The sequence below is a fragment of the Lacerta agilis genome, chromosome 14, assembly GCF_009819535.1.
Source record: "Lacerta agilis isolate rLacAgi1 chromosome 14, rLacAgi1.pri, whole genome shotgun sequence".
NCBI lineage: Eukaryota > Metazoa > Chordata > Lepidosauria > Squamata > Lacertidae > Lacerta > Lacerta agilis.
In genome coordinates, this window is record NC_046325.1 from 35799702 (window position 1) to 35825265 (window position 25564).

General features: G+C 47.7%; 1 protein-coding gene across 1 annotated transcript in view; it reads left to right on the forward strand.

The window, feature by feature from the left end:
* MYBPC2 (myosin binding protein C2) overlaps positions 1-25564 on the forward strand; it is a 64256-nt gene that overhangs the window by 21153 nt on the left and 17539 nt on the right. The window contains exons 2-21 of the mRNA XM_033168999.1: positions 275-352; positions 1739-1768; positions 3137-3214; positions 4167-4315; positions 4638-4755; positions 6428-6476; positions 6624-6686; positions 8101-8312; positions 9560-9692; positions 9860-9984; positions 11151-11256; positions 13191-13357; positions 13474-13639; positions 15628-15734; positions 16973-17002; positions 17385-17524; positions 21598-21757; positions 21845-21949; positions 23410-23598; positions 25379-25513. Coding sequence (XP_033024890.1) covers positions 275-352; positions 1739-1768; positions 3137-3214; positions 4167-4315; positions 4638-4755; positions 6428-6476; positions 6624-6686; positions 8101-8312; positions 9560-9692; positions 9860-9984; positions 11151-11256; positions 13191-13357; positions 13474-13639; positions 15628-15734; positions 16973-17002; positions 17385-17524; positions 21598-21757; positions 21845-21949; positions 23410-23598; positions 25379-25513 — 2340 coding nt within the window. The remainder of the gene's footprint in view (positions 1-274; positions 353-1738; positions 1769-3136; positions 3215-4166; positions 4316-4637; positions 4756-6427; positions 6477-6623; positions 6687-8100; positions 8313-9559; positions 9693-9859; positions 9985-11150; positions 11257-13190; positions 13358-13473; positions 13640-15627; positions 15735-16972; positions 17003-17384; positions 17525-21597; positions 21758-21844; positions 21950-23409; positions 23599-25378; positions 25514-25564) is intronic.

Sequence of the window (25564 nt, forward strand, 5' to 3'; positions counted from 1 at the left end):
CCGCTTTCTTCTCCCCCTCCCTGCCTTTTCTTGCTTCCCACACGTTCAGCATTTAGATGGTGTTCCTTGGGGGGGCAAGTACTTGTCTTTTGGTGTGGTGTGGGGAGGCGGGGGGTACTTCGTAAAGCTCCGTGTGCACGGGATGCATACCACCGCGGCCATATTTTAGGAATCAGTGTGCATTTTTGACTACTGTATATACAAACTCAAGCGGCTCCTTATCCCTGTCCTTCTATTTTGGCTCCTGATTGGTCTTACTTTCATTCTTCTGTAGCCGCAAAGAAGAAAGAGGTGAAGAAGAAAGAGGACCCGAAGGCAGCGAAGAAAGAAGAGAAGAAAGAAGAGGCAAAAGGTGGGGCCAGGAAACCCGTTTTGGCACGTTCAGGCACATGCTGGCTAGCAGAGAGAGTCATGCTGCAGTCATAATTTTTGGAGAGGGGGAGAATGAAGAGCTGTGGGACCCCTACAGTTCTCAGTGTACTTTAACAGCTTGGGGAATTGTAGCTCTGTGAGGGGATTCGGGGTCTCCTAACAACTTGCAGCGCCCTTAACAAACTGCAGTTCCCAGAATTCTTTGGGGGGGAAGCCATGCTTGTTGAAAGGGGTATAATACTGCTTTAAATGTATGGTGCAGATGGGGCCGTTGCTGAAGTCCTTGTGTTTGATTCCCAATAAATCCTGTTACATGGTGCCCTGTAACTGTTTGCCTTGAATGAAAAGGCCGTGTATTTGGCACGAGTCGCTTTCATTAATTTAGATTTCGAGTTGAACAGGAGGGCAATATTATTCCTGAATTTCCAGAATTGAGAGGGGGAGAGTTTGTGCACCCTGTAACCTACACAAAGATATTCTGCCCATCCTCCTGGTCAGCATTAAACCTTCATCTTCTGGCGTGTTGCCGTACAAAGCTCTGACTCCCAACTAATAAACTGCGGACCTCCGACAGACTGTTTTAATTAAATAAATGGCACAGAGGTAAGATAATATGTTTTACTGGAAATGCTGGCCCAGTAAAAAAAAAAGTGATGCTTTGCTGATTTTGCAACCTTCCCTCATGGCACTGAGAAGGACATTACTGCCCTTTAAAAAAAAATTAAAAGCCAAAATTAGACAATATGTATTTAAAGCAGGCAGTCACACAAGACACAAGACCGATCTAGACCCCAGATCCTCAAGCCATAAATGTGGCTGCTGCTACACGAAGGTTTGACCATCACATCCTTAACAAAACATACTAGTTCGTTTTATGCATCATGTGAGCTGAAATGAAAGCACAGCTGCGCAGATTTCTGATTATTCTTCATAAGGGATATTCTGGAACAGAACAGGAACAAAAGTAAAAATACAGTCGTAACTTGGATCCCTTGGACGCCCTGGAACTCGGATGTTTTGACTCCCAAACGTTACAAACCCGGAAGAGATTGTTCTGATTTGCGAACTTTCTTTTGGAACCCGAACGTCCGACGGGGCTTCTGATTGGCTGCAGGAGCTTCCTGCAGCCAATCAGAAGCCGCCATTTGGTTTTTGTACGTTTGGGAAGTCAAACGGGTTTTTTGGAACGGATTCTGTTTGACTTCCAAGGTATGACTGTATGAACTTCCAGACCTAGAGAATATTCACCAGACTTTCAAGCTTCAGGCAATGGGGAAATATGCTTGGAGTTGTGGAGAAACACCACCATGGTTTGGGTCAAGGGCCTAATGTTATTTATATTTCCCCCCTTTTCTGTGCCCCTTAGCAGAGGCTCCGGCAGAACAGGCGCCATCAGGTGAGACCCAGAGATTGCAGCCTGGAGAAAAATGTCCTTAACACCTGCTGGTATTGCTTGTATATTGGTTATATGTGTCTCCATATGCTCTGTACCCAGAGACATACCACTCCTCGTATGTAGAAGTTCTCACAGCTACCTGTTGAGACGTCCCACCTTCCATCAATAAGTTGTCCCATGCCTACTCTTAGCTTCTGCAGGGCTTTGAATAAATCCCAGCTTCTTCCCTGAGGTGTATCCCTACCCTTCAGTGATATCCCACCCCAGTACCTATTGCCTGCGGTTGCTGCTACTACTGGATGTGGGTGGCGCTGTGGTCTAAACCACTGAACCACTACTACTGCTGCTGCTGCTGCTGCTGCTGCTGCTACTGCTGCTGCTGCTGCTGCTGCTGCTGCTACTCCTCCTCCAGCAGTGAAAAGGTGTTTCCATGCGCTCTGGTTTCTGTCATGGTGTTCCGTTGTGCCAGAAGCGGTTCAGTCCTGCTGGCCACATGACCCGGAAAGCTGTCTGTGGACAAACACCGGCTCTCTCAGCCTGAAAGCGAGATGAGCGCCGCAACACCATAGTCACATTTGACTGGACTTAACTGTCCAGGGGTCCTTTACCTTTAACTCTGGGGTTGCGGCGCTCATCTCACGTTAATGGCCAAGGGAGCTGGCGTACAGCTTCCGGGTCATGTGGCCAGCATGACAAAGCCGCTTCTGGAGAATCAGAGCAACGCACGGAAACGCCGTTTACCTCCCCGCCGGAGCAGTACCTATTTATCTACTTGCACTTTGACGTGCTTTCGAACTGCTAGGTGGGCAGGAGCTGGGACCGAGCAATGGGAGCTCACCCCGTCGTGGGGATTCGAACTGCCAACCTTCTGATCAGCAAGCCCTAAGCTTTGTGGTTTAACCCACAGCGCCACCCGCGTCCCTCCTTTACCTTTACCAGCAGTGAAAATATAGCCACATGCTTGAACCATCTGGGACTCTCCATTGTGTCAGTGAGGGATACAGCAGATCATTTCCTCATTGGCCTCTTAATCCCATGTCATGAGTGGGCCCCATGGACTGTGGCCTACCTGTGCCCTGCCCCCTGGGAACATTGGAAGCTGCCTTATACTGAGTCAGGCCTAGCTTAGTATTGCCTACACAATACTGCAGCCCTACCTGGAGATGCCAGGAATTGAATGCGGATTGTTTGCGTGCAAGTTCGATGCTGTGCCGCTGAGTTGTGGCCCTTCCTCCTCACACCCCCAGGGCAGCCATGCCCACATCCCTGCCCTGAAGAACACCGCTACTCCCAAATCACCCCTGTTTTGGCTTCCAGCTCACCTGCAAGGCGTGACCCGCTCTTCATCTTCCCTTCCCTCTTTTTCAGCTGAAGGTAAAGGGGAGCCCTCCACTCAGTCGGATGCCCTCTTCCTCAAGAAGCCAGAAAGCGCCTTAATAGAAAGTGGTAAGTGGCAGAGCAGAATTGCACCGGGGGGCTGCCTCGAGGGGGTATATGTGAGATTCCCAGGCAGTCTGTTATCCAGTTACAGATTAGACTCTGACTGGCTCACCTTCAGTAATGTGACTGAAGCTAGTGCCAAACTTCAAAGCATGACACTACCTTGGAGGTGAACCAGATAGGCAAGTTAATAAACAGACACGGGTGGCCCCATCACTTTCAGTTTGGTCCTAATCATGTGGTGTACAAGGGCCCCTCCAGAGGGGTGTTTTTGTCGCAGGAATATTCTGTAATGTGCTCTTTAGCGTGGTGCGTTAGCGGCAGATTTAACCTGCTTTGGTTTGTTCTGTGATTGGCACCCGGAGGCGTTATAGCGCAACAAAAGCAGGGCAAAAACCGAACCAGAACGGTCCTGGGATTCCAGCAGGATAGGTATTGATTGGAAATGAAGCGGTGTGACCACCCCATGTCTTTTGAAGGCACAAACAGTATTGAAATTGGAATCCTGTGTGTGTGTGTGTGTGTAACGACTCCGATAGCATCATGAGCACAAATCGTCATGAATGCACAGTAAAAATGCTGTCCTTGCTCAAAGAAATGAAGTGGGGTTCTTTGGAGCCAGTGGTTGACAGCTACACTGGACTAATGAATTTGGAGGGAAATGGCATTCGGAAACTGCTTTAGACCAGCGGTCCACCCAGCTCACTACTGTCAACACTGGCAAAGGCTCCCCAGAGTTTAAGAGAGAGGGGCGTTCACTGGAGATGCCAGAGACCAAACTTGTACCACTGAATGATGCCCCTGTCCATCCCTTGACCTCTTTGTGTTTTGCACCATCTGCTGGCACTCAAGCAGTTTCTTCTGCAAAAGCCCCATGTGGGTTTTGACTTTAGATGAGAGGCGATTCCTTCTTAAGTTGAGAAAGTCGTGACTTCCATGCGTCCTGTCTGTCTTTCAGGGAAGGATGTTGATATCATAGTGCAGGTGAACGGGGCTCTGCTGCCTTGCAAGCCCACCGTCAAATGGTTCAAGGGGAAATGGCTGGAGCTGGGTATCAAGAGCGGACTGAGGTTCCAGTTCAAGGACAGCTTCGACAAGGAGAAAAACGTGAGTCCCAGAAGAAGGAAAAGTGAAGGATTTGGCCAGGGGCGAATCAGCACTCCTATGACTCGTTGCCTTCTTAAACTCATAACAGACTCTTGCAATTACTTATTCATTTGTAAACCACCTTTTACATGATTGTGCTTTCTTGCAAAGGATCCTGGGAATTGTAGTTTGCAAAGGCGACTGAGGATTCTCTGTTAATTGAGATTGAGGCACGCCAGGCTTTCTCTGGATCATGCCTATTGCATCCTCGAAAGGCTATGGCGGAAATGGCCGCCACTAACGAACCTTAATCCTCCTGCTTCTTCTTTGCTTGCTTCCGAAGGTTTACACCTATGAGCTAAAAATTGGCAAAGTGGTAATCGGAGACCGAGGGGACTATCGCTTTGAGGTGGCAGCCAAGGACAAGTTTGACAGCTGCACCTTCAACATCGACGTGGAAGGTACCACCAGGAGCCCTAACTCAGTAAACGCTAAAGGAGTCATCCTAGAGCAAGCGGGGTTAGGATCCAGTGGATCTCCCAGCACAACTGGGCCACAGCATAATCAGCTAAGCTGCAGGTACACAGGGACCCAGCCGGCTGAACTGAGCCCAGCGGATCTTAAACTGGCATACGTCTTGAAAAGGGGGCATTCTAGGGGTGTGACCTGGGAACCTGGCATAAGTTAAGCTGGCAAGCACTATTTTGAAGGTTTGTTTTCCCTCTGCCAAGCTGAGCCTGATTCAGCCAGCAGTAACCCCATTCCTGCTTCCTGCCAGCTTCTCGTATATAAGATTGCTCCTTAAATAGCCCTACCCTTCAGAGGCAACATCCTTCCTTGTGGTCTTGTGAGTGTGAACCTGTCACGTGTGAAATCTGAACCATGAGAACACATTGAGCGGCATTCTTGCTGCCTGCTTTCTGCCTCCGGAACTCCCTTCCCCTGGATATTTTTTTTTTGTCTGTTTGGATTCCTAGTCTATTCCCCCTGTCCCAAGGGCTGATGGCAGCTGGCAGGTAGTAGAGGCATCCTTGTCCCCGATATGCTTGTAGTCTGAGAAATCTATCCTGAAAGACCTACATTGGCTCCCAGTACGTTTCCGAGCACAATTCAAAGTGTTGGTGCTGACCTTTAAAGTCCTAAACGGCCTCGGCCCAGTATAACCTGAAGGAGCGTCTCCACCTCCATCGTTCAGCCTGGACACTGAGGTCCAGCTCCAAGTGCCTTCTGGTGGTTCCCTCACTGCGAGAGGGATGTGAGGTTACAGGGAACCAGGCAGAGGGCCTTCTTGGTAGTGGCACCTGCCCTGTGGAATGCCCTTCCATCGGATGTCAAGGAGATAAAACAAATTCTTGACTTTTAGAAGACAGCCCTGTTTAGGGAAGTTTTTAATGTTTGATGTTTTATCGTGTTTTTAATATTCTGTTGGGAGCCACCCAGAGTGGCTGGAGAAACCCAGCCAGATGGGTGGGGTATAAACAAACAAACAAACAAACAAACATCATCATCATCATCATCATCATCACTATCTTTCCAAAATATGATCCTTGCCTTTTAAAAATGTGCAGAACTCTGCAGTGGCATGAATTTATTGTAATTCCCTTATCATCTCTACTTTTTTTTTTTTTTTACTGTACCTCACCTGAGTTCTGTACCTACTCTGAGTAACAAGAGTAGAATAATTTGTGCAAAACAGTAAAAATGGCAGAATGAATCACAACAGCCCAGAGTTTCTGTGGCACCTTAAAAGATCCATGGAGGGAAAAGCTTTTGTTCACTGCACCACCAGCTGAATAAAGACTCTCTGGATCCCACACAGCACAATGATACTGAGGCACCCTGGGGAACGAGGTGTTTGTGGGTGGCTGAGCTGCCTTTCTGCATGCGGCTTGCTAAGGGATTAATCCGTCCTTAACCAAGCTGGCGCCCTCCAGGTATTTTGGCCTACAACTCCCATCACCATGCTGGACTCCTGGGAGTTGCGGTCCAAAATGGACTGGTGGGAATTGTAATCCAAAGCACAAGGAGGGCACCAGCTTGGCGAAGGTCAGATTAAGCTGAGACACCCTTCCAAGGGAAGAGCCAACTAGGTTCAAGATAGCAGTTTTAGAAGTCTGTTTTCTTCTCTTCCAGCACCAAGGACAGAGGAAAGCGCCGGTGTGCTGCAGGCTTTCAAAAGGACGTAAGTGTCGCTGGTTAGAGCACAGACCCTTAGGCTGTGCTTTGATCTGCACTCGCTGCAAAAATCCGCTGCTCGGGAGGCTGAGCCAGTTCAATGGGAGCTGATCTGGGGTTATATCTCCCCCCCCCCTTCTTCTTCTCCTTGCAGAGGGGAAGGCGGCAAAGACGATACTGCTGGAGAGCTGGACTTCAGCGGGTTGCTGAAGAAGAGGTAAGGTGAAGAATGGAGAATGAGAACTAAATACGAGCCCTCCTAGATCAGACCAAAGGCCCAGTATCCATGTCCATTAGAAACCTGCAAGCAGGACCTCAGCGCAAGAGGTCCGATTTGTGCACCCCAGCAAGTCAGAGCATAGCTGGTCACTGTTGACAGCCTCATCTTGCATGAATCAGTCTAATCTTTTGAAGCCATCCCAGTTGGTGACCGTCAGAGGATGGTGTACGTTAAGAGGTGGGGAAACAGCAGCCCTACACCCCCCCCCCAGCTTAATGCATAACACAGGAGACACGAGGGAAACGGTCAGGCAAGGGTTGAAAATAATTTGCAAGGTATGCTTGGTCAAATGAAACATTGCTCTTCAGCAGCTTCCATTTCAGAGCACAAGCAATTATTGCATTTCGTGTTAGCCCATTTTAGAAAAACTGTTGGCGGTTCAAATCCCCGCGACGGAGTGAGCTCCCGTTGCTCTGTCCCAGCTCCTGCCAACCTAGCAGTTCGAAAGCACACTAGTGCAAGTAGATAAATAGGTACTGCTGTGGCGGGAAGGTAAACGGCGTTTCCGTGCACTCTGGCTTCCATCACGGTGTCCCGTTGCGCCAGAAGCAGTTTAGTCCTGCTGGCCACGTGACCCGGAAAGCTGTCTGTGGACAAACGCCGGCTCCCTCGGCCTGAAGGCGAGATGAGCGCCGCAACCCCATAGTCGCCTTTGACAGGATGTAACCAGCCAGGGTTCCTTTACCTTTTTTAAAAAAACCCTGCTTGGAGACCCTTGTAGGTGTAGGATGAAGTCTAGAAACCGAATTTGGTCATGGGGGAGTCCACTAGGCCGATGCTGTCGTCCAAAATGGTCAAGCGTAGGCCGAAAGCGAAGCAGCTCATAGCGATGGGCAGCAGTCCAGATGCAAAGGGAAGGAAATTAGCTTTTTGTAATAGGTGGCTGGCATTGGAGAAGGGCAGGTTGGAAGCCAATCAGAGGCTGAGGACAGCAACTTTGAACATTAGGGAGAGTCTCCCACTTCCTCTGCCCTCGCTCCAATTCCATGCTTTGTCCAGCCTCCACCCCACCCCACCCCAAAGTTCCATGTGGAAGAGATGTCCATACCTACCAGGGGAATGATTTCAGGCCTAAATTGTGCTTCTTTCGCGATTTCATCCTGTTCCTTGCATTGTCTTGGAAGTTCTTATCAGCGTGCACTTTGTGATAGCTTGAGAGGCTGGGTTGGACTCAGAATTAATTCCCTGTGAGAGACGCATGGGTATGAGGTTGAGGAGTGCGTGACTGTGAATGCAGTGTAGTCCCTTATCCACGTCACCCACTGTGAGCAGGGAAGTGGGGGTGCAGGGGTTGAACGACTGTTCTACGGGAAGCTACGGCTCGAAAGGTCCTGCCTCCTTCTCTGTGCAGAGAGGGCCAGCAGCAGCTGGAAGAGGAGAAGAAGAAGAAGAAGAAGGATGACGACGACGATTTGGGGATCCCGCCGGAGATCTGGGAGCTGCTTAAAGGCGTGACCAAGAAGAGCGAGTACGAGCGCATTGCCTTTGAGTATGGCATTACCGACCTCCGCGGCATGCTGAAGAGGCTCAAGAAAGCCAAGGTGGAAGTCAAAAAGAGTGAAGGTCAGCCAGGAAGCCTGGACTCTCTCCCTTTTGGCCTGGGAGCCAGGTCTCCCGAGGTCACTGATCGGGAGCAGGGTATCTTAGGAATCGGGACGCGGGTGGCGCTGTGGGTTAAAGCACAGAGCCTAGGGCTTGCCGATCAGAAGGTCGGCGGTTCGAATCCCCGCAACGGGGTGAGCTCCCGTTGCTCGGTCCCAGCTCCTGCCCACCCAGCAGTTCAAAAGCACGTCAAAGTGCAGGTAGATAAATAGGTGCCGCTCCGGTGGGAAGGTAAACGGCGTTTCCGTGCGCTGCTCTGATTTGCCAGAAGCGGCTTAGTCATGCTGGCCACATGACCCGGAAGCTGTACGCCGGCTCCCTCGGCTAGTAAAGCGAGATGAGTGCCGCAACCCCAGAGTCGTCTGCAACTGGACCTAATGGTCAGGGGTCCCTTTACCTTTACCTTTACCTTAGGAATGGGTGGGTGGGCCTGGACCCCATATCAGACCTTCTGGAAAGTTTCAGGAGGAGGCCACATCTACATTGATTATCTGCGGTGCTGTACGTGTGTGTGGTGGGGGGAGATGGCTCTAGGATTGAGGGGGTCCTTCAGCACAGTACCATCCAGTGCCCCCCATCCTGCGGACTCGGTGCTCTTTTTCTAGAAAAAGAGGTGTCAAAACACCTCTCTTAGAATGGAAATGGTGCCCACCTGAGAGGTGCCCCTTCCTTCCTTCCTTCCTTCCTTCCTTCCTTCCTTCCTTCCTTCCTTCCTTCCTTCCTTTTTATACGTGCATTTGGTTTATACCTGGCCTTTCCTCCAAAGAGCTCAAGGCAACATGCACAATTCTTCCCCTCACCCCTGCGTCCTCTCTCCATTTTGTCCCCTCGACAACCCTGTGAGGTAGTTTAGGCAGAGAGATGGCAACTGGCCCACAGCGTCATCCAGTGAGCTTCCTGGCTGAGAGGGGATTTGAACCCTTTTCAGGTACCGTTCCCTTCCTGCGGTTTGCATCCATTTCTCTTTTTCTCGCCGTGTTTCTATCCCGCCTTTCTCCTAAGGAGATCAAGGTGGCGTTCTGTGCCGAAGTGAGGCAAGCAATATACCAGCCCCCCCCCCTTTGAGGTGGAAGTGGAGATCTGTAGCTCTCAGGATAGGAAGAGGCTGTACTTGGAGCAGAAACCTCATGACTGCAGCAAGGAAGTAGGAAGCAGGATGGGGCCCCAAAGGCTTTTTTTTAGTAGTCCTCCCCCTGTCTCTTTTGCAGCCTTTATCAAAAAACTGGACCCAGCCTACCAAGTTGACAAAGGGCACAAGATCAAGATGTATGTGGAGCTGAGCGACCCAGACCTTAATATCAAATGGATGAAGAATGGCCAAGTGATCAAGCCCAGTGGAAAGTGAGTCTGAATGTGGATGGGTAGCCAAGGGTGCCTATGGCATTCTCTTAAGAGCAGAGTTGGGTTCTGTTGGGTGGGGAAAATGGGAAAACAGCTGCTGAGACGGACGGACGGACTCTGGATTAGTCTTTCTCAGTTGTGACGTGGCGTCTCTTCTTCGTGGGCAGATACATCTTTGAGAACGTGGGCAAGAAACGCATCCTGACCATCACTAAGACCACGCTGGCTGATGACGCAGCCTATGAATGCGTTTGTGGAGATGAGAGGTGCTTCACGGAGGTCTTTGTTAAAGGTGAGGATTATGGAAGAAGAGTGTGTGTGTGTGTGTGTGTTTGTACAGGGAGGGACAGTATCTCTGTTGGGGGACATGTTGCGCTCCTTCTGGGTAGTTTGTCGGCCGGTGGTCCCCTCCCTGCCCCTGCGCTCGGCTCTCATCTGTGGCTCTGAGAAGCTGCCAGCGACAGCAGCCGCATCCTGGGAATGGTTTTGACTGGCTGGCTAAACCAGGTGAGGGTGAGTTGATGGATTCCAAACCCTCCATGAGTTAGGGAGTCCCTCTGCATGCAAAGACATGCAAAGCCCATGGATTGAGCGGGTAAGACCGGGTTCGACAGTCAAGAAGGTGGTTTCTGCAGGAGCTTTGGAGGTGAATGAGGGGCAGATTGGGCTCGTCCATCTGGGAAGGTAGCGCATCTAGGAGAAGGAAAACACTGATCCTAAGAAAGGCTTTGGGAATAAACCCTGAGGAACAATCCATACCCACTGCCTTGTGGGACATCTTTGGGGGAAGAGAAGCCTAAGGAGTAAACTCTACACGAGTCCCTAAGATGGCGCCTTGTATGTCTCCTTCCTGCAATTCCTGCAGCCAAGCTGCTGCTTTCCTTTGGACCACATCAGCGAGGCCGAGAGAGGGGGTTTTGTCTTCTGGGCAGCCCAGGACTTCCGTATACACTGCCCAGGCTTGTGCCCCGGGAAGGTCACTTGGGTGCTGCTAACTCAGTGGTTTGACTTCGCTCCCAGAGGCACATTCCATTTTCTCTCGACTCAGACAGATACCGACAACCCCAGCACAATTTGTGCTGAGAGATGGACAGAGAACATGCAAACATTTGATACCATCAACCATACCAGTCTCTGCAGCCACAGCTGGTGCTGTGATTCTCCAGGTGCATAACACTGTCTCTCGAGATGGATGGGTGCCAACAACAGTAATACCAAACACACACGCACACACAACTTAGAGGGGTTTATTTTACAATGAAAGTGAAATTCCCCCAGAGAGGTCACTTTATGCTGCAAATGCAGCAAACAACAATTGGCAGGGCTAACTTAGCAGAGTTAGTAAGGTGCCAAGGTGGCTGGGGGCAGACAGAGGGGATGGGCTGGAGAGGCTTGTTTGGGAGCGCCTGGCACTGGCCCTGGAGCCGTGCCCTTGCCATAATGTCTGTCTTTCCCTAGAACCACCTGTCCTGATCGTGGGTGCCCTGGATGACCAGCAAGTGTTCGTTGGGGACAAGGTGGAGATGGAAGTGGAAGTGTCTGAGGAAGGAGCCCAGGTGATATGGTAAGTTCCCTGCCCATACTTCCCCTGCCCAGACCGTTGTCATCTGAACAAACCCCTCCTGCTCCAGCACTGGCTTCCGTAGAGCTACCTCTTGAACCTTCTCACACGTGTGATGCTTGCAGAGGGTCCTGCGTTCAATCCCTGATATCTCCTGTTAAAATGATCAGACAAGGTGAAAGGCCCTGGCAAGTTGCTGTCTGTCGCAATAGATGACTAGATTGTGGTGGTCCCATGTTTTTGGCAGCCCTTGGCAACATTTGAAACCTTCGCACTGCCTTCCCAAAGCCAGGAAAGCAATGCGTTGGGCTTTGGGAAGGAGGTGTGAGGGCTCTGACAGGGTTCTAGAGTCCTCCTGCCTTCTTCCCAAAGCCTAGTGTTTTCCCAGATTTGGGAAGGAGGTGGGAGGGCTCTAGGACCCTGCCAGAGCCCTGCACCTCCTTCCCAAAGCCCACTTATCCAGCTTTGAGAAGGCAGCAGGAGGGCTGGGGAGAGGTGTCAAATTTTGGCTTCACTGCAGTCCCCACCCCCTGTGTGATAAGTCAGTGTGCGGACTGGACCGTGGGTTCTGTGTTGAAGTACTCTTGTGGCCCACTTGGTGTGACAAGTTGGACCTCCCTGAACTAGATGCTTGCACCAATATCAGGAAGCATCATATGTTAGCTCCAAAATGGAAAAACGAGCGAGGTCCCAACCAAAGAAGAATGGCAAATTAAGTTGACAGAATACGCACAGCTTGCAGACTTAACATATAGAATAAGAGAATAAGAAGAACATACGTTTAGAGAAGATTGGAAAACGTTTATTGAATATATGGGAAATAACTGTGTGCAGCTGAAAATGATGGCAGCATTAAGATGAATTCAACAGTGTAAAGAAGTTTTGATGGATGCAATAATAATGGAATACTGAATGGTATAGTTTCTGTAAAATATGCAGGGATTTATGATATGTAAAATGAACCATGGAAAGAGAAGAAGGGATGTCGTTGATATCTTAAGGATATAAAAAGCAAGCACTTTAAATTGTAAAGCAGAAAATTTAATAAAAATTATATACAAAGAAGAAGGAAGCATCATATGCTTCGATGGATTTATTGTTTGCGCACAAAATATATTGATGGTGCCTCTCTGCAAGAGGCAGTGCCTTTGGAGGAGCTTTTCTGTTGCAGGACAAACTTCCTCTTTTCTAGGCTTTTCTACACACACACACACACACACACACAGCACTGAATTCAGTGCAGATTTTTGCCCCGTCCTCCATGCTTCATGCAGACTTATTCATAGCTGTCAACTGTTCCCTTTTCTTGTGAGGAATCAGAATAAGGGAATTTCCCTTTAAAAAAGGGGAAAGTTGACAGCTATGGACTTATTTCTCTCTCCCCCCCCCCTTTTGCCTTCCCTTCCCATTTAGCGTGTCTAGACAGGGAGGAAGGAGCAATTCAGTTCCATTCACATTTTAATGTGAGGCCCGCCTCAGTTCCTGAAACAATGTGTGAATCAAAACGCAGCCTATCCTCCAAAATTCACCCTTCTCTGACTTTTTGTGGTGCAGTTTTCCAACAAGAAAAAAGAAAGTTAGGGGAAAGGCATATATCGATGATAACGACATTAAACATGGGGAAGGTGCTTGCAATCTATATCTATATCTCTTATCTATCTATCTATCTATCTATCTATCTATCTATCTTAGGAGCAAGGCACACTAAAATGCTGGTGACTTTTCTTTAAAAAATAAATAAATTGCAGACTGATGGTGAACTGTGGTGAACTGAACTTATGATGGCTGGAATAATGAGAAATGGAAATAAACCAAACCTGACAGAATCCAATTTTTAAACAACAAACAAACAAACAAACAAACAAACAAACAAAAACTGTCTTCCCAGCTTTGTCCCCTCTCCATCTTAGTCTCCTCTTCTTTCTTTCTGCCTCCAGGTCGAAGGATGGTGTAGAGCTGACTCGTGAAGAGACGTTCAAGTACCGCTTCAAAAAGGATGGCAAAAAGCACATTCTCATAATCAACGAAGCCACCAAGGAGGATGCTGGGCGCTACCAGATCATGACCAACGGTGGCCAGTCAGCGGCAGACCTTGTGGTTGAAGGTTTGTGAGAAATGGTTGGACCAGAGGGTACACGGCCTCTGAAAGAGATTTGGATGGCTGCCCCCCACACACAAGTGGGATCAGTCCTCTTCATCTCTCGCTCTTTCTCCACCCAGATAAACAGCTGGAGGTTCTTCAGGGCATTGCTGACCTTACCGTCAAAGCCACGGAGCAGGCCGTCTTCAAGTGTGAAGTGTCCGATGAGAAGGTTACCGGCAAATGGTACAAAAACGGAGTCGAGGTCCGACCCAGCAAACGCATCACGATCTCTCACAAGGGCAGGTGAGCCTAAAGGGAAGCCAGCGCTCTCTGAGGGCCAAGTGTGTTATGTGGGGTAGTTGCGGACTCTGCGGCTCCATTGGCGGCCGCCATTTTGCTTTTGTAAGCAGAGCCGACTCTTCTGTGGTGTTGTGGGTAGGGTGTCGAATTTGGACTGTAAAATCCAGCTTCGAATCCTGTCACAGATCTCATGAGAAGGCCCTTGCGCCAGCCATCACTTCTGTGTCTAATGCAATGTTTCCCAAACTTGGGTCTCCCGCTGTTTTTGGATTACAATTCCTATCATCCCTGACCAGTGGTTCCTGCTAGCTAGGGATGATGGGCACTCCTCGGGCACTCCTTCTCCTTCCTCCAACCCTGTGTCTCCCCCTCCCTCTGGAGGGTTTGAAACCTCTGTCTCGTCCCTGACAATAAATTCCACCATTTCTATTCCCCCCCAATGCCTCTGAGGCCTCAACATAGTGTTTCTAAGTCGGGGACCCAGAGGCATTGTGCAGAAATTAAAATGGCGAGTATCAGCCATAGCTGCCCAGACTCCATCACAGGGCAGAATAATTATTGTGGCCACCCTGTACTGTGAGGACCACCAGGCTTTGGTTGTTGCAGTCAACATGTTGAGTTGGAAGCAGGGTTCGTGGTTGCCCTCCCTCCCAGGGCTTCGGCCATCAGCAACTGCCCAATGGGGACAACTCCTGGAACTGGTAGATAGATAACATTTGTGTGTGATAATTTGTATGCCTAAAGTCCCAGTTATACTGTTTGTGCTTAGTGGGATTCTGACCTATCGGGCTGTCCACAGAGGGTGGTTTTGTTTCAATTTGTCGAAAGAAGTGCTAAAGAAAAGACAAGATGGCCCGTTTTGGAAAGAAAGGGACATGCGTTCTTGGTGAGGCCAACTCTCCCGTTGAAAAGCTCAGGCCCGGCGCTCAGATTATTGGGTGGTGGAGAGAAGGTAGCGAACCTCAACAAAAATCCACAAGCCCAAGTCTCTTCGTAGCCACCACATAGCCTACTAAAAGGAGTTCCAAAAGGAGTTCACACTCATGTCATTGGAACACTCAGTATGTCATTAACAGGGCATTTTTTAAAATACTTTTTTTTTCAAAATGGATTTTAATTAGTTTTTTACACAAAATTTGGCATTATTTCATTCACTTTCAATATAATACATTTTGACTTCCCATCCTGAAGGCAGCCCTGTTTAGGGAAGTTTGTAATGTTTAATGTTTTATTGTGTTTTTAATATTCTGTTGGGAGCCGCCCAGAGTGGCTGGGGAAACCCAGCCAGATGGGCGGAGTATTATAATTAATTAATTAATTAATTAATTAATTAATTAATTAATTAATAAATAATTAATCCATTCCAGAAGTCCGTTCTTAAACCAAAGCGTTCTTAAACCAAGGCGTGCTTTCCCATAGCGGCGGGGGGACTCAATTTGTAAATGGAACACACTCAACAGGAAGCGGAACATGTTTTGCTTCCAAGGCAAAGTTCACAAACCAAAACACCTACTTCCGGGTGTGTAGCGTTCTTAATCCAAGTTGTTCATAAACTAAGCTGTTCTTAAACCAAGGTACCACTGTATTCCTTTATTGGCTGCCATAACTGCCATTTATTTTCTGTTGAATTACGGTATAACTTGCATGACAATCATTTAGTTATTTTCCTTCCCTTGCCTTTTATTCAAATCCTGCTTACGATTTCGTTCGGCCATAGCTTTTTCTCAAACGGCCTGAAAAGAACCTCCACTCTTCGACACAGTTCTCATCTTTTCTATCTCTTTGTGGTGGTTGGTTTTTTGTTTGTTTGTTTGTTTGTTTACTGTCCTCTTTGCCATCACTGCCTAGTCCATTAACTTAAAAACCCATTCTTCTTTTGTCGGGATTTCTTCCTCTTTCCGCTATGAACAGGGCATTTCTCAGTGACTGCGATCGGAAGCCTCTTCCATCCTTCCACCTGCTTTGCCCCTAATAGTGCTCTCACCCCACAGGTTCCACAAGCTGGTCATCGATGACGTGAGGCCAGAGGACGAGGGAGACTACACCTTCGTCCCTGATGGATATGCTCTTTCTCTGTCCGCCAAGCTCAACTTCCTGGGTCAGTGTACGGAGGGACTTTTGGCTAAAGGCCTCGAGCTTCTGCCCTGAGGTGAAACACACCAGTTTCCATGCTTGTTGCAGAACCCACGTTTCATGCTCAGGGACTCGAGACCCTATGGATCTTCCCTAGCTGTGAGGAGGCGTTTGTCAGGGACTGGGCAGAGGAGGAGGAAGAATGTTGGAGACCCCCCCCCTCCCCATCCTGACCCTTCCAAGGAGGAGGAAGAGGAAGACAATATAGATTTACAACAGGGGTTTGCGGGAGGTCGCAGCTCAGAGGCAGATGAGGGGGAAAGCTGGGGAAATCATGGGAGAGCCGGAAAAACACCCAGCTGACACGTTGCCATTAGAAAGCATACCAGGCCCTCCATCTCCCAGAACCAGGCGAGCTTTAAAAGTAGGAGAGCAAAGAGCTCAAAGACAGAGGGCATGTTGCAGCACCCGTAGAAGTGACGAATGAGTAAGTGAGAGAGACGGGGGGCGGAGATTGACTCGGGACAACGCCATTATCCAAGAGGCTGGGCAGAGGCAGAGCTAGCTGCTCTGGCACCCAGAGCAGCGCACATGCTATGCACCCAGGGGTGGGGCCATGGAGGCGGGGTGAGCGTCCCAGGGGGCGAGACACCCATGGGGCAGAGCGAGCTGCCCATGGAGGGGTGGAGTGAGCCACCCGTGGCGGGATGCTTCCAGGGGGGGGGAGGGAGCCGCCCTGCTTTGCCAGCAGCCTTCCTCCTTTCCCTCTTGCTGCCCGCCCGCGACTCCCAAGCCTCCCCCGAGCTGTCAGAACGAAGGGGGAAGGGGGGAAGGCCGCCAAGCAAGGTGGTACAGCTCTGTCTCTTCCCCTGATGGCTCGGAAGTTGTGGGCAGGCGGTGCGTCAAATGTCACCCCCTTCAGTGATGACACATGGGGCAGACTGCCCCCACCGCCCCCTTCTTCCGCCCCTGAGGCTGGGCTCTATATCCTCTGTAAAGATTGAAATAAAAAAGGACGGTAAGAAACTTTCTCTTGTCTTTATACTTTCCTGGGCAACCATCCGGGAGCCGCTGACATGCATCCTGGCAGCATTTGTTTGATGTCCCCGTTTCTCACAGGGACACTGCTGGTGTGGAATCCCACTGCACTTTTAATTCTAAAATAATGTGGGAGGGAGGAAGCAGGTATTGCAACATCCCACACTGGCCAGAGGTACTCACGGCTGTTCTTCACTTTCCCCATTTGTTCTCTTCCCACTCTAGAAATCAAGATTGAATATGTCCCCAAGCAAGGTGAGTCCTGGGTGGGCCCTGTTGTCCTTTGAGGGTGGGTGGGTACAAAAGCTGGAGGATTTTTTCAATATCCATTAAGAAAGAGAGAGTAGAAATGTGAAAACCTGGTGGGGGGGGGGCGGACACGGGGGGAAATCAACTATCCCTCCCCCCAATTTTTCCAGTTTTTCATAAACAAATAAGGGAGGGAATGGGGAAAAATTGAATAAGTAAAACCCATAAAAGGCAAATTCGAATTTTTTGCGGCCTTGTGGGGCAGCAGGCAGTGAATAGCTGTGCTGTGGGGGAAAATGTGGGTCTTCATTTAAGGTATTAAATGTGGTGGTGTGGAGATGAGGTTGTGTCCCATTTCCCCCCCTCAAGTCATTTCTGGTTTCTCCAGAGCCCCCCAAGATCCACTTGGATTGTTCCGGAAAGACTAATGAAAACACCCTTGTGGTGGTTGCTGGGAACAAGCTGCGCTTGGACGTGTCCATCACTGGGGAACCAGCACCTGTGGCCACCTGGATGAGGGGTACTGAGGTAGGCATGGCCGGGTCAAGAGAGAACATGTTGTGGATTCTGTGCTCAGTGCCTCAGCTCCAGGGTTTTCTGGCTGGGTTTCCCCAGCAACTCTGGGCGTCTCCCAACAGAATATTAAAAACACAATAAAACATCAAACATTAAAAACTTCCCTAAACAGAGCTGCCTTCAGCTGTCTTCTAAAAGTCAGATAGTTGCTTATTTCCTTAACATCTGATAGGAGGGTGTTCCACTACTGAGAAGGCCCTCTGCCTGGTTCCCTGTAGCTTTGCTTCTCGCAGTGAAGGAACCACCAGAAGGCCCTTGGAGCTGGACCTCAAGTGTCCGGGCTGAACGATGGGAGTGGAGACGCTCCTTCAGGTATACTGGACCGAGGCCATTTAGGGCTTTAAAGGTCAGCAGCAACACTTTGAATTGTGCTCGGAAACGTACTGGGAGCCAATGTAGGTCTTTCAGGACAGGTGTTATGTGGTCTCGGCTGCCACTCCAAGTCACCAGTCTAGCTTCCGCCTTCTGAATTAGTTGTAGTTTCTGGGACACTTTCAAAGGTAGCCCCACGTAGAGCGCATTGCAGTAGTCCAAGCGGGAGATAACTAGAGCATGCACTCTGGCGAGACAGTCTGTGGGCAGGTAAGGTCTCAGCCTGCATACTAGATGGAGCTCTGAAATCTCTTAAGCTGGCTGCAAAAGAACTTGTCTAGTTCTACCTCCAGTCTGGTGGCGTGGGGTTTTTTTTTAAGCAGGTGTATTCTATAGCATGTCATTGAGGCAACCTCCAAAACACTTTGACTTCACCCCCAAAGGGGCACTCCTTCATTGTCTCCCAAGACAGACGGATTCCAGCAACAACATTGACGCAATCCTTTTTTAAAAAAATTATCTTGATTGTTTTAAAATAAATACATTTATAGAAAGAAAAAACAAAAAACAAACAAGCATACAAACAAACAAACAATATCAAAAACAGCAAAGTTCATATAACAAACGTCATTTATATACCCAACAGTGCAAATAATTATAAAACTTGAGAAGAGAGAAATTAAAAATGACTTCCAATTAGTCTCACTGTACTTTAGCTATTGATTACCTTATACCGCACCATTACATATTTCTTATTTAGTTTCTTTATAGAGCTCTACGAACTTATATCTATACAATACAAGGGTCAGTCTAGCTCTGCCAAGAGGTTTCCTTTTATAGCAGTTTTTAAAGTATTTTTAAAAAATTATCCATTCCTTATAGACTATCTGTTTGGCCTCTTATCCTTCCAGTCGCCTTTGCTAGTTGCAGGTATTCTACCATTAGAATTCGCCATTCTGACGTGTTAGGTATTGTTGTATTTTTCCAATTTCTTGCTACTAAAATTCTGGCCCCCTATATCCTGTACATGAACAGTGTTCTTTTCGATTTCCCTATTTCTTTTGGCAATATGCTTAATAGAAATATTTCTGGCCTTTTTAAAATGTAAATTAAAATAATTTTTTGAGTTCTTTGTATATATTATTTCAAACATTGACGCAATCCTAATGAATTAGTGGCGGGTTGAAACTGGACTGTCCAGTGTCTGTACAGTGTTCCCCGTCATTAGTTGTTCTGCGATTTTCCCCCACTACCCCTCTTCCAATTTTTTTGGGGGGTTCTGCCCCCTTGGTTTCAAATACTCATCCCCACGCTATAAAAAGCATTCTTCAGAATAGTGGTTTGCACAACCCAAGATAATAATACAATGAGATTCAAAACGGTAACGATTAATAGCACCAGTTACAGGTAGGTAGCCGTGTTGGTCTGCCATAGTACAAACAATAAATAAATAAATAAAAAATCCTTCCAGTAGCACCTTAGAGAACAACTAAGTTTGTTCTTGGTATGAGCTTTCGTGTGCATGCACACTTCTTCAGATAAACTGAAACGGAAGTCACCAGACCCTTATATATAGTGAGAGAGTGGGGAGGGGTATTTTTTTATTATTATTTTGATTAATATCACATTTATTTAAAATCCAGATAAAACGATATGGGTCAATTCGTTCAGCAAAAATGACGGACTCCATCCAGTGATATCAGCTTTTCGAAGTCTTTCACACCTCTGGCGCCCCCTTGCCCCTTAGCACCCCACTAGGTGATCCCACTGCCCTGTAGGGGACAGTATTGCTCACTTTGGGAACCTCTGGTTTAAACAACATCTGGTTTAAAAGATGTCATCTGTGGCTGTCAGGCAAGAACACTTAGAAGAACATTTTAACCCCTACCAAAAAAAATTCTAGTAATTACATACCATTGGGCCCAGGGTGGCCTTTTTAAGGAGCAGCCACACCACTGCGTCTTAGTGCCCTGCTAGTTGCACTAACAGCACAATCCTAACCACCACGACTCACTAAATTCTGTGAGATTGCACACCCTATTCAGTGGAACTTACTTCTGGGTAGACGTAGTTAGGATTGCAGCCTTAGTTCTCAGTGAAATCCTTTTGCTTTAGTTTTCACATTTAAACCAGGACTAATTCCCCACCACCACCATATTGATCTCAGCTTTTTTTGGGAGGGAGGCCCCATTGGCGAAAGTGCACCTTGGGTTACAACCTGTTTTGGTTTACAACCGGACCTCCGGAACGGATTATGGTTGTAAACCAAGGTACCACTGTATCGACTCTGCACGGTGCAGATTACGCAGACCCTCCAGGTGCCCTATTTTCCAGGGACAGTCCTGGATTTGCAGAAGCCGCCCCCGTTTCTGATTTGATCCCAGACGTGGGCGTAGCTAGGATTTTTGTTATGGGGGGGCAGGACTTCTGTTGGGGGAGGGGCAGAACCGTTGTGATTGGTCAGTTAGTTCTATTGTTTTATTTGATGGAGGGGGAACAGCTGCTCCCCTGCCCTCACCTTGGCTACGCCCATGGTCCCAGAGTATCCTGCTTTTCCTTAGAACGTCTCTATTTTCGTTGGAGAAATGTTGTAGGGCAGGGCTGGCCAGCTCCCAAGAGGCTGCAATCTACTTTCTGAATTAAAATCTGGCAGTGATCAGGGGGTTCAGGTTGAGCTTTTTTAGGGAGGAGGAAAGCCACGTTTTTTAGGGGTTCAGCTCTAAGTTGTTGACCTTTTTTACGGGAGCCAAAGTTGTTGTTGAACTTCTGTGGGAGGAGCTAGTGATCTACTGGTGATCTACCGCAGACGTCCAGTGATCTACCAGTGGATCGCGATCTACCTGTTGGACATGCCTGTTGTAGGTTATGGACCCACTGAGCCAGGGAGTTAAGTAACTATACAATCTTTAGAAGAAATCTGAAATCAGCCCTGTTTTTTAAATGTTTAATCATAGAATTGTGAAGTTGGAAGGGATCCCAAGGGCCCTCTAGCCCAACCCCCTGCAATACAGGAATCTCAACTAAAGCATCCATGACAGATGGCCATTCACCCTATGCTTAAAAACCTCCAAGGAAGGAGAGTGCACAACCTCCAGTGTTTTATTCTGTCTTTCTAGAAGTTGGAAGCTGCTCAGCGTGGCTGGGGCAACCTAGTCAGATGGCCGGGGGTATTATTATTATTATTATTATTATTATTATTATTAGGGATATTAGCTCCACCCAAGGCATGATGGAAGTATCGGCTGGAGAAAGATAGACATAACTTTTTACAAGGACAGGAAGGAACACCATAGACAGAATAATTGTCACACACAGGAGGAATCAGACTATCGCTTCACCTATAAGTTTATAAATCGTTTAATGTGTCAAGACGAATGGATGTCATTAATATTGCAGTTGTTATATAAGGGGTGGTTATTTTGAATGGAATGGAATTGAGAGGAATAAGATCTTGGAACGCAGAAACAAAGTAAATTATCAAACCATGAATTCTGGCTACCATTGGATTATTGCAATTGAAAATTAATAAAAATGATTGTCAAAAATATTATTATTATTATTACTATTATTATTACTATTATTATTATTACTATTATTATTATTATTATTATTATTATTATTATTATTATTATTTAGGATGTTCCTATTTTCATTGGAGGTTGTGCGTACTTCTCCACTTGACTCGTCCTTGCTTGCTCTCCCATACTCCTCAGGTCTTTGCGGAGAAGGAGGGCCGGGTCCGTATAGAGGAGAGGAACGAGCTGAGCAGCTTTGTGATAGAGAGTGCCGAGCGCTCAGATGAAGGGAGCTACACCATCAAGGTGACCAATCCGGTGGGGGAGGACGTAGCGACCCTCAATATCAAGGTGGTGGGTGAGTAACCTGTCTGGCTGCAATTGCGGGGCAGGCCTGCCGTCCCACTGCTCCCATCTTACTCCCATTGTCCCATGTCTTTGGCAGACGTCCCCGATCCTCCGGAATCCGTGCGCATCACTTCGGTGGGAGAGGACTGGGCCATTTTGGTGTGGGATGTGCCCAAATACGATGGCGGCATGCCTGTGACTGGTAAGAGACCTGTGGGTATAGGGCGGTGTACAAATTGTGCATATTGCTATGATACTGTGACAGTAACAACAACAAAAACAACAAAAACAACAACAACAACAACAACACATTTATGCCCTTCACATGCCTGGTTGAGGAGTAACAAACCCTCACTCTCCATTGATCAGGTCACATTATTATTATTATTACTATTATTATTATTATTATTATTATTATTATTATTATTATTATTATTATTTCTGTGTGTTCAGGATATGTGCATATCCCTCTTATTCAGATGAGTGCCCATATCTATTATTATCATTATACCTTTAAAATGGTATAATAAATGGATGCGGGTGGCGCTGTGGGTTAAACCACAGAGCCTAGGGCTTGCTGATCAGAAGGTCGGCGGTTCGAATCCCCGCGACGGGGTGAGCTCCCGTTGCTCGTTCCCTGCTCCTGCCCACCTAGCAGTTTGAAAGCACAAAGTACAAGTAGATAAATAGGTACTACTCCGATGGGAAGGTAAACGGTGTTTCCGTGCGTTGCTCTGGTTCACCAGAAGCAGCTTTGTCATGCTGGCCACATGACCCGGAAGCTGTATGCCAGCTCCCTTGGCCAATAAAGCGAGATGAGCGCCGCAACCCCAGAGTTGTCCGTGACTGGACCTAATGGTCAGGGGTCCCTTTACCTTTACCTTTAAAATGGGTGTGTGCATCATCACAGATTACAAGAACATGTCCATTCTTTTCAAAAATCAATGTTTAAAATGGGTATGTGTCCTCCTCCATTGATCACTCTTGCACGTGCCTGTTCAAAAGCATTTGCATTTTTGGTTTGGGTTCTTTCGCCCTTGGGAGAGAAATTGATCCAGTCGATTTCACAACTCCATCGCCTTGCATAGCTCTTTTCAGTAGCATAAAGTTCTTCTGAATCTTACCTGCGAATGAACCTGAGATGGCATAGCTGGGTCACTGGGGATCCCTTGTCTTGTGGGGACAGTTGTTGTTGGCAGGGAGACGATGGAGGAGTGCATCTTCGGTGATGAAGTCAAACTGTTGGAAGGTTGCAGCGCCTGCTGTAGAGATTGATATGAGGGGAGACATGTTTTGTTGTGGCTGGGGCAGATAAAGGCGTATCCGGTTGTGCTGCTGCAGGTGCACCATGGCGTTTCTTCTCTCTGTGCTCCTCCCAGCGGTCATTCCTCCTCTGGACACTGCTGTGGATGCCCAACATGGCTGCCTAAGTATCTCCAGCCCCTGTGGTCACCCTCAAGAATGATGGCATTGGTGTTGCCAGCCTTCATGTTTGCAGACACCTTTGTAACTCAAGAGTTGGCCTGGTGCCTGCTTCCTGAAGCCAGCTCCCCGTAGAGCACATCCTTGGGGATCCGGCCATCTTCCATTCTGTGGACAATCTCTGGGGGAGATGGTGTCTCCTCCTGTTGACCTCATTCCTTCCCCCCCTTTCTGCCTCAGGGTACCTGATGGAGCGCAAGAAGAAAGGAAGCATGCGTTGGATGAAGCTGAATTTCGACGTTTTCACCGAGACAACCTATGAGTCCACCAAGATGATTGAGGGGGTGCTGTATGAGATGCGGGTCTTTGCCGTCAACGCAATCGGAGTCTCTCAGCCCAGCCTGAACACCAAACCTTTCATGCCTATCGGTGAGTAAATTTTATGGCGGGGGGGGGGGTGCTATTGATCAAGAGATGGAAAGAGACAAGTGTATGAAATGTGCAGGCCATGGAGTAATGATAAATATTGCAGGATAAAAGCCAAATAATCCCTTCTTCCTACCTTAGGTGGGTGAAATCATACTGGGCCCTGCTTAGCTTTGCAAGTGTGCTAGCAGTTTTATTGCTGCACGGCTGGGTGTCTTTCCCCTCCTTCTCTTGCCTGCAGAGTGACTGCCAAAGGAAAGGAAGCACGTTGGTGGTAGGGATGGAGGAGAAACTTGATTTGGGTCTCATTTTGAAGCCGAATCTATCAAATTCACGCTTTGCGGAACAATATATGAACCGAAAAAACACAGTTGTCCTCTGAAATCCAAGCTTATCTTCATTTTGCTGTGCGGCTAAGCAGCCAAAAAGTGTATATATTAGGGGGCAGCGGGCATAAAAATGAACGCACTGGTGAAAATAACACACACAAATGCATTACATTGGGGGGCGGGGGAAATTGCTTGTAAAAATGTGTACATTGGTCCAAACTGCATATGAAATTGTGTATGTTAGGAGAAAAATTTGCACCGAAATGCCGGTGGATTTTTATAAGGGTTTAAAAATAAAACAAATCACAAATTGCTGCGAAATGTGGGGAACCAAATTTATGATTGGGAAAAATGAGAAATTGAGAGAACTGTAACTGGCAGATTGTTTCATCCCAGCTTGCGATAACCAGTGCCAGGGCCTTTTTAGTTGTGGCACCCAGCCTGTTCAGTGCCTTGCCAAGTGAGGTGCCCTAGGCCCTCTCCCAGCATTGCTTGAAGCAGCTAGTAAACACGTGGCTGTTCAAAAATACACTTACCTGGCTGTTCTCTTTTCTGCTGGTGATTATTTGATGCCTTAATTTCACTGTCTGTTCTTGATTTCATTGTAGGGGCCTGGTTTTGATGTCAATATTGGTGATTTTTCAAGGGATCACTCTATATTTTATTATTAATATTTACATACGCATTAGGATAATAATATCAGATTTATAAACAAATGTACAGGGTTAGGGTATTTTTGGTATCTATTCACATATTTTTTCTCTACATTTTTGTCTTTTTCTCCCCCCCTCCTTTGTATCACTTTATTTCTTTATAACTGAAAACTGTTGAATAAAATATTATTAATAAAAAAAATCACAATATATTTTATTATCATTTTGTCATTTGCATTGTATGCTGCCATGAGTATCTTTGAAAACTAGGGTAGTATAATCTTCTTCTCCTTCTTCTTCTTCTTCTTCTTCTTCTTCTTCTTCTGTGATCACTTGTAGCTGAGTAAGATTGTCTTCCATATACACGGTTTTAACAGTGAGTCCGTAAGTGACTGTGGAGGCCAAATCTGGATCCACACGTCCTTCCACAGTGGGGACATAGGTTTCCAGGCGGGAGTTGATCACAGTGAGGGTTTGCCAAGCATGCCTTCCTCTTAGCACATTTCTCCCTTGCGTCCTGAGTTTGAGCATCTTCAAAGCCCATGGCGCCTTTGGTAAAGGCTGTTCTCCAATTGGAGCGCTCGCAGGCCAGTGTTTCCCAGTTGTCGGTGTTTATATTACATTTTTAGAAGAAGAAGGAGAAGGAGAAGGAGAAGAAGGCATTGACAAAAAGTTCAAAATGGCAGGCTCTCAGCATGCGAGACCAACTGGAAGTCATGGATTTCTCAGTGTAGATGAGAGACCAATGGTGTGTTTGTGCATATGTGTAATTGCTCTTCTGGTTCCTCCCTCCTCCTTCAGCCCCCACTAGTGAGCCACTCCACCTCACCTTGGAAGATGTCACAGACACCACGGCCACTTTGAAGTGGCGTGCTCCAGACCGGATTGGTGCAGGGGGCATTGATGGCTACCTCATTGAGTACTGCAAGGAAGGAAGTGAGTATCAGGGGGGTCAAAGGTCTGGAAACCGAGCCTATTGAGGAATGG